Source organism: Electrophorus electricus, chromosome 4, assembly GCF_041902795.1.
Source record: "Electrophorus electricus isolate QZ-2024a chromosome 4, ASM4190279v1, whole genome shotgun sequence".
In the NCBI taxonomy this organism is placed as follows: domain Eukaryota; kingdom Metazoa; phylum Chordata; class Actinopteri; order Gymnotiformes; family Gymnotidae; genus Electrophorus; species Electrophorus electricus.
The window spans coordinates 3,249,131-3,257,500 of NC_137500.1; the positions used below are offsets into that span (position 1 = coordinate 3,249,131).

General features: G+C 48.0%; 1 protein-coding gene across 8 annotated transcripts in view; it reads right to left on the bottom strand.

The window, feature by feature from the left end:
• abcc8 (ATP-binding cassette, sub-family C (CFTR/MRP), member 8) overlaps positions 1-8,370 on the bottom strand; it is a 38,876-nt gene that overhangs the window by 7,953 nt on the left and 22,553 nt on the right. For 6 of the 8 annotated variants that reach the window (XR_014123056.1, XM_081711818.1, XM_027015177.3 and 3 more), the window contains 10 exons: positions 7,648-7,680; positions 6,465-6,494; positions 6,254-6,352; positions 5,303-5,387; positions 4,168-4,248; positions 3,410-3,547; positions 2,793-2,918; positions 2,464-2,560; positions 1,553-1,582; positions 271-518 (listed from right to left, as the gene is read on the bottom strand). Coding sequence is in view for 7 of the 8 variants with exons in the window: in XM_081711818.1 (XP_081567944.1) it covers positions 271-518; positions 1,553-1,582; positions 2,464-2,560; positions 2,793-2,918; positions 3,410-3,547; positions 4,168-4,248; positions 5,303-5,387; positions 6,254-6,352; positions 6,465-6,494; positions 7,648-7,680 (967 nt within the window). In the remaining variant the exon portion in view is untranslated. The remainder of the gene's footprint in view (positions 1-270; positions 519-1,552; positions 1,583-2,463; positions 2,561-2,792; positions 2,919-3,409; positions 3,548-4,167; positions 4,249-5,302; positions 5,388-6,253; positions 6,353-6,464; positions 6,495-7,647; positions 7,681-8,370) is intronic. The other 2 variants (XM_027015180.3, XM_027015179.3) reach the window with 2 other exon arrangements.

Consider the following 8,370-nt stretch of genomic DNA (forward strand, 5'->3'; position numbering starts at 1 on the left):
GCATGAAAGACTACTGTGATATTTAGACAAAGGGGTTCCTCTACAGGTCACAGTGCTTACATATACTACAGGATCCTACCCTGAAGTCTACAGGAAATCTATATGAAACCATAAAATCTCTCAGGAAGACTGATGAGTAAATAATGTTGCATTTGCAAGTTTAGTTATGTAAATTCAGCGTATGCAGATTCAACGTAACAGTGCGTGGTTTAACACACTCACACACTGCAGTGGCAACACGCCCCCTCCCGCGGCCCGAGCGGCACTCACCTGCCCCAGCGTGCAGTTGGGTCGCGCGGCGTCGATCTTGGCGCGGATGACGTCGGAGGTCCAGTGCGCGAGCCACACGTCGATGGCCACCATGAGCGAGTGCTTGAGCATCTGCGAGAGCAGCAGGAGGGGGAGGAGCAGCAGGCCGGCCGAGCCCAGGTACCTGCCGCACGAGCGCCAGGGGATGGTGGTCCGCCGTCGCATGGCCTGTGACAGGCTGTCCTCGCCCTCGCTCTCTGCCGACTCCTCTGCGGGGTGGACGACAGCGCCCAGGTAAGGGCCCGGTCCGGGCTGTTTAGCTATGGCTACCGACAGCAGTTAGGGACAGGAGCACGCGGTGCGGATGCAAACAACGCACGGCTAGGTGATGGCGCCAAGCAGGTCCCTCAGCAGCGCGCATGCTTCAGTGCAGGCGGCCACGGCTCAGGCGTTTGAGTGGCAAGCGCTGAGATTCTGTCACTGCTCAGTTAGCGACATTTTCGGCAGCCTGCCGCTAAAGCCGCTAAAGCCGAAAACGTGCAGCATTCCTGACAAGCCCAGCATGCAGCAGGGCCGAGCCGCCGAGAAGGGGTGGAGCTTGCAGATGAGAGGGGCGTGTCTAGGGCTGTCGGGTTACTCGTGCAGAGGAAGAAGAATGAGGGCAGGGGGACAGAGAGACAAGCGAGAGAGAGAGAAGTGAAATGAGGCAGGAAACCAGAGAAGAGAGTGAGTGGAAAACTGGGAAGGCCACTGGTCTGTGATAAGGAATTGGACAACAAGAACATGCCTAACCCCATCGCTGACATTACTCTGTTGAAGAAATTCGCTGACTGGTCCGCCGATCTATAGCAGAGTTCTGTACATGTCAGTGGGAGAGACAGACCTTTAGAATGGGGATGGGGTGGATGGGGAGCGGTCCTGACGGCTTACTGCCGATTCACGTCTCACCGGTCAGGTGACTGCTAAGAGCGCTAAGCTCTTCCACCCACCCTAAAATTAGAACGTGGCCTTGCGTCCTTTTAAGTGCATAAGAGAGTGGGCGACAGGACTTTGTGCTGGGTGTAGGAGGAAAGCATATACAGAGTGAACAAGATACAGAGACAGACAGACACAGAGAGAAAGGGCGTGAGGGAAGGTGTGCGGAGACACAAACGCTAGAAGCACTTAACGCATCGGGAGCATGTCGTCACAGGGCAGGGCCGAGCGGCGGGGCGCTCTACGCGATTGGACGCATGCAGCCGCGTGCAGCACACAGCATCGCTACCTACTCGAGACAAACGCACAGCAGAGAGAGCATGCACACCTGCTTCAGGAGTGAGTGCGGTCCCCAGGGCTGCGGAGTGCAGACGGCAGTCAGACAGAGACAGAAAACAGCCTGATAACACTGAACATGGGCATGTCGCAGGCCAGCAGCACACAAGAGCACACTGGCATCAGTCAGACGCAGCCTGGCAAGTAGTGAAGAGGCCACTTCATCACCCAGCACGGGGCTGCGTTGCTTTGATGCAGAATTACACCCGTGTTACCGGGAACGGTTTTATCATGCACAGGAAGATGAAAAACATGCTTCGGTAACAGAATGGGGCATGGGCAGAACGTGATAAACCACTGACAGCTTTTATTGACTAGACAAAAAACAAATTGTCAAAGGACACATGGCATCTGACAACATTACAAATGAAAATGGCTCTTTTGAAAGCCTTGTCCCTCCTTGGGTAAGCCTGATCTTTTGTCAGACAATGGGTTATATGAAATTTCCCCCCTGAGTGCATCTATCTGTCTGGCAGAAGGTTGCCGGTAGCAGCAGTGCCGCACAAGGCTGCCCTGGGCCTCGTCAGACTCTGTCGTCTGGCACGCGGCGGCTGGTCGGAGGGGGATTATGGCTGGGCTTGGTGCCACAAAGCTGCCAAGCCTGGTCTAGAGGAGGGTCAAACTGTTTATTATGCTATCAGAGGACAGAAACATGACACAGGATGCAGTGTGAGCGCCAGAGGCCAGTTAGGAAGGTCGGGTGTGGAGCCAGACATTCAGCCTCCAATACACAACCCATCCAAGCTTGTGTGCGCGTCAAAGGGAATCGCCTTGACTGAGCAAGAGGGGGTTTCACTCTTAAACATGGCCTGACACTGACAGATGGCAAACCGGACCGACAGAAGACAGAGACAGAGACGGCTCTTCAACAGAAGAGTACAGGGAAGGTATGCTTCCTCTTACCCTCCTCCTCTTCCTCAGTCTTCAGTGCCTCTCTGGAGTACATGGCTCTCCTAAGGTTCTTCCTTTCCAGTACGGTGGCGCTTTCTGCCACCGTCTCCTGCAACCCACACTGAAGCTCACTCACACACTTAAACACACTCCTGCCACACACACCCAACCTTATACACTAATAAAGGCTTTGCTGCAGTGCGATAACCCTGACTTTAATCGCTTTGAAATAGTTTTTAATTTTAAAAGAGATCCTCAGATGCCATGTACACTCAAAAAATAAATAAATAACGCATTAGGAATTAATATGGATGTGGATGTATCGCATGAACAAGCTGAACCTTCTGGAACTCCTGGTCCTGACGATGCATGAGGGCCTTCCAATGCGCAAACAGCTCCGGCTCGGAGTTCTGGACGTCCTTTAGTGTCCCCTCAGTCTGTATCGTCCCGTCCTTCATCGCGATGATCTACAGACAAAGCGCAGAGCACAGATCCAAGCCATTAGACCGTCCCTCTGCTTCCAGTCACACAGACTTCACATGGCACATACGAGGACAGACGGCTGGTGCCTCTCAGGAGACATGACTGATGAAGACGTCTGCGATAAAGCAGAAGTGGCGCCTGCTGTGTTAAATGAAAGAGTAATAGACATCGATGCAGGGAAGGTAAACAACACTTTCCCACACTAGTGACATCCATCTTGGAAATGGCAGGAGGCGGATCGGTGCTGGAGAAAGCCATTCTTTACGCCAGTCTACGCAAGAATGGGCAGTCAGCCCGGCGCTCCAGAAAGCACATGGCGGGAAAGATACGATCCCAGAAAAAAAACAAAACAACAACAGGCAGACAAAAAAAATAAAAGTAAAACTGTAAAGTAACTTTAATCCATCATTAAAGGTACAAGTAAGGTGAATGGTACAAGATGCTCTTGGGAGGATGTGTGTGTGTAATTTTCTACCCAGTCTGCGTGAGGTAGGTACTGCAGTTTGTGGGTGACCAGCACCACGGTCCTTTTCTCCTCGCGGAGCAGTTTCAGAATGCCTTCCTGCATCAGGTGGTCGCTCAGGTGAATGTCCAGCGCCGAGAACGGGTCGTCCTGAAAACAGAGGAGCGCAAGGTCAGGCCCTAAACGTGTGATATGATCCCACCAATGAATTCTACACTGAACCACTACCCAGGAGAGGTGACGCTTCAGCCTCTGAAACGAAGTGGGATGCCATCTCGTTTATTATAATGCAATGATGAAGCAGTATCGTCATTATAGTCAGATCAGAGGTCTGAGAACCTATGCTCAGCCTTCTTTGTGTGTGTGTGGAGGGGTCTGCCCCCTGTGTGTGTGGAGGAGTCTGGCCCCTGTGTGTGTGGAGGGGTCTGGCCCCTGTGTGTGTGGAGGGGTCTGCCCCCTGTGTGTGTGGAGGAGTCTGGCCCCTGTGTGTGTGGAGGGGTCTGCCCCCTGTGTGTGTGGAGGAGTCTGGCCCCTGTGTGTGTGGAGGGGTCTGCCCCCTGTGTGTGTGGAGGAGTCTGGCCCCTGTGTGTGTGGAGGAGTCTGGCCCCTGTGTGTGTGGAGGGGTCTGCCCCCTGTGTGTGTGGAGGAGTCTGGCCCCTGTGTGTGTGGAGGGGTCTGCCCCCTGTGTGTGTGGAGGAGTCTGGCCCCTGTGTGTGTGGAGGAGTCTGGCCCCTGTGTGTGTGTGGTCTTCAGTGTGAGTACTGGCTCACCAGGAAAACCACGTTGGTGGTCTGGTAGAGAGCGCGGGCCACACTGATGCGCTGTCTCTGGCCTCCAGACAGGATGATCCCCTGGGAAAAGGTCAAAGGAGAGAAGGGTAAGGCCCATTAGCACAGTGCTAACACTGCCCACTCTACAACAGCAATAACAGCAAGGTCACTACTACAGTTACAAATTATGTTCAAGATAACTTGCCCAAATTGTATTTCTGATGATTTAGCAATATCATCCAAATCTATTTAAATAACATATTTTTTTCACAGATGCAGCTAAGTAAATATAATGGGTGTGTATTAATTGTCCATGTGGAAAGGCAGGTGTGTTAAACACTCTCTAAAAGGACATGTGTGTCCTCTACAGACAAAGATAACTCCGGAGAGGAAATAGATACAAAGAAAAAGAGAGAGATACACAGAGAGAGATACACAGAGAGAGAAAGAGATATACACAAAGAGAGATACAGAGAGAGAGGTACAGAGAGAGAGATACAGAGAGAGAGAGAGAGAGAGAGAGAGAGAGAGAGAGATACACAGAAAGATATACAGAGAGAGAGGTACAGAGAGAGATAGAGATGCACAGAGAGAGATACAGAGAGAGATACAAAGAGAGATATACACAGAGAGAGATACAAAGAGAGAGAGATATGAAGAGAGGGATACAGAGAGAGAGAGATACAGAGAGAGGTATACAGAGAGGGAAATACAGTTGAGAGAGATATATACAAAGAGAGAGAGATACAAAGAGAGGGATACAGAGAGAGAGGGATACAGAAAGAGAGGGGTACAGAGAGAGAGAGAGAGAGAGAGAGAGAGAGAGAGAGAAATACAAAGAGAGGGGTACAGAGAGAGAGAATAGAATTCTGAATGAATGTCAAAGGACATTTCAAGATCTACAGTACAGTGCAGCCTGTAAATAACTGGAGAGTTAGGAAGTGTTTGTTGTTTTGGCGCTGCATTTTAGCACACCAAGACAGAAATGGGTTTGCAACCAATGCTTCATTTTGGTATGGAAAACAATTCACTATAGCATTTGCTAAAGCAATTCACTAAATCATTGCTGTTTTTGTGTCTAGAAACAGCAGGTGTAAAGAGGGCGTGGTTATGGTGTGATTGACAGCAGACTGACCCTCTCTCCGATGTCTGTTTGGTCCCCCTGTGGTAGAATGTCGATGTCTGGCTGCAGAGAGCATGCTTCGATCACTGCCTTATACCTGCATACAGTCAGGGCACACAGTACTGAGCACACTACACACTGCTTAGTCACGCCTGGCGTTCGCTCCAGAGAAAAGCTGTATTTTATAGGGGAGGCAGGATCTCCCAGCACGAACTCTGAACCAGCGAATCTGGTGTTCTGTCGGAGGCATACAAAAGAGCCTTGGTGGTAAGACCCAGAACAATCAGAAGGTACCTGAGAATCTAGCAAATTTGAAGGGCCTTTTGCTCAATCAAATAACCAAATTTGAGAGAGAGAGAGAGAGAGAGAGAGAGAGAGAGAGAGAGAGAGAGAGAGAGAGAGACAGAGAGAGAGAAAGAGAGAGAGAGAGAGAGAGACTTGCATACTTGTCACATGATTGTTAGCGTAATTTAGAGATGAACTCTAACTGACACAAACAGGTGTTAGAGAGGGCAGTGATAGTGAGGGAGGGGCTTTTAGTCTAAGCTCACCACAGCAACACGGGGCCATTAGGCACCCAGACAGTAAAACAGGCTCCCAGAAGACTGATAAAAGATGGCCCTATTGTCAGTAACTGCAGATAAAACAACAACAACAAAAAACCAAACAACAGCAAAAAAACAGGCAGCATATGGTAAGGGGTCTTGAGGTCCTTTTTTGTGTACGACGCAAAGTGAGTCCTGCAGTGCATAGACTATAACAGAAAATGCTCATAAACACACCAATAATGCAACTAATGCCACCATTATGGCATTGGGAGACGCCCTCTGAAAAATGCTGAGACTTTGAAAAATTTGACCCTGGGAAATTGGATACAGTGAAAAAGTGGCTTAGACAGGCACAAATCTGAACTAGAGAACGTCAGTGAGACCAAAGGAATCGATGCACAGCGCCAGGCTTTACCTCTGTTTGATCAGAGGCATCTCAAAGGTAATGTTTTCCACCACAGAGGTGTTGAGAAGCCAGGGCTTCTGGGAAGCATACGCCACTGGCCCTCTTTTCCTGTCGGGAGAGCAAAGCAGAGTTTCAGCGGAATAAGAATAAGAAAAAGTCATGCTCTGTTGATAAATAATATGAATAAAACAACTGTGTGTGTGTGTTCACACATGCATACCTAATTTCATCATCAGCAGGTGCATCTGGGCTGAAAGCGAAAATGCAAACACACACACAGAAACACACGCATACACAGACATGAGCATGCACACATGCATGCACAAATACCAATCGTTACATGAAAATGTCATTATGTTGTTGAGGGGACTGGCAGATATATATATATATATACTTTATGAAGGATTTATATGTGTTCTAACCATCACTTTGTACAATGATGGATTTTAGGTTTTAGGAGTTGTTCAAGTTTGGACTAGAAGTGATGGTCAAGTCCATATCCTGAGAAATGTCCTTTCAGAATGTTATTGTGTGGAAGTTCTGGTGCTTTGAGTTTTCTGATGTACAGAAGTCTGCCAACAGTAACAAGCTGTCTGTCCTTGGCTTCTGTTCCAGCCCAGTGTTATAGAGAAGCCACACACACACACACACACACACACACACACACACACACACACACTATGCGATATGATGAGTAAAGTGCTAGATCATGGCCATGTAGGCCAGCATGAATATTCAGGAACAATGAGGTGATTCTATTAGCAAAGTTCAAAGGAGTCAACAAATTTAGTTAATGACCCTTCTGAGCACATACACAATCCACAGCACATTTGATAAGAACTGCTGTGTGTAAGTAAGAAACATGGTAGCCTTTGAATGTTTCTGAGAATGGTCGTGTCCCCAATAAACAAAGCCCATGAGGTTAAACAGCACACTTCACGGAATGAAGCAGTGTAGCTAGGCAGGACAACAGAGAAGGGCCTAGCATACATTTCAGCCTCACTAATGAGACACTCCAAAACTCTCCCATTGAGCTGTCGTACTAAGGGGGTAGGGTGTTGGGGGGAACAGGCACACAGCTGGGGTCTGACCGCAGCTGCGCACATACGATGTGGCGCAGGTCTGAAGCTTAGCCAGGTTATTACGGCAAGAAGCAGAGTCTATCACACACACTCACACTCACGCTATCACACTCAACCTACGAACAGAGGGGCTGCAGTGTACACAGAATGGTGAAGTACACACACACGCACAAACACACATATACACACATACATACACAAGTGCAAGCACATTCACACACAGGAGTTTTGCGTTAGAACAGCAGAATTTTATGTTAAAAAATAGCACTCGCATACTATCAAAAGAATATGTGTGCTATGTTGTAAGAGCAGAAAATATACCTTTCATGTGCTTCTGAATCCAGTTTTGGAATACTGTAGATAACAAGAATCGAAATAATTTGATGCAAATATTATACATGATTATATTAATGATTATTAGTATTAATGTGATAGATAAATTATTGTGTAAAATATAATTGTGTTTGTTAATGAGATGTGGGACTCACGAGACAGAACTCAAATGTAGAATCAAGGATGCCAAGGTTTCTAACAACTTTGGTGGATTTAACAGTCACACCTTCAGTTTTGGAGACTAGGGATTTGGAGTCTACTAGCATAATTTCAATTTTCTTTGTGTTTAAGAAAATTCTCATTCATCCAGAGTTTAAAATCAGAGGTGCATGCTGTCAGCACATGTAACAGGGAGGTGGTAGTAGTATTAGAAACATTGGAAATGACAGCAGAATTGGCACTGAACGTCATGCACATAACAATGAAAGCTAAGAGCTTGGTCATGGGTAATTTGTCTAATGGGCAACATGGGAGCAATGAATGACTTTGGTTTCCCTGAGGAGATAAAGTGTTTTCAGTGGGAAAGGTGTGGCCTAAAGCTCAATCAACCTGTGTGATGCCAGCAGAGGACTGATGGGAAAGAAGTACATTGTGATTAACGGTATCAAAAGCCGCAATTAGAACAAGAAGGAGCATGATATTTAGGTGCCCAGCATCAGCAGACAGTAAAGGTCGTTTACAACTCTCAGGAGGCCAGTGTAATGAGTCATT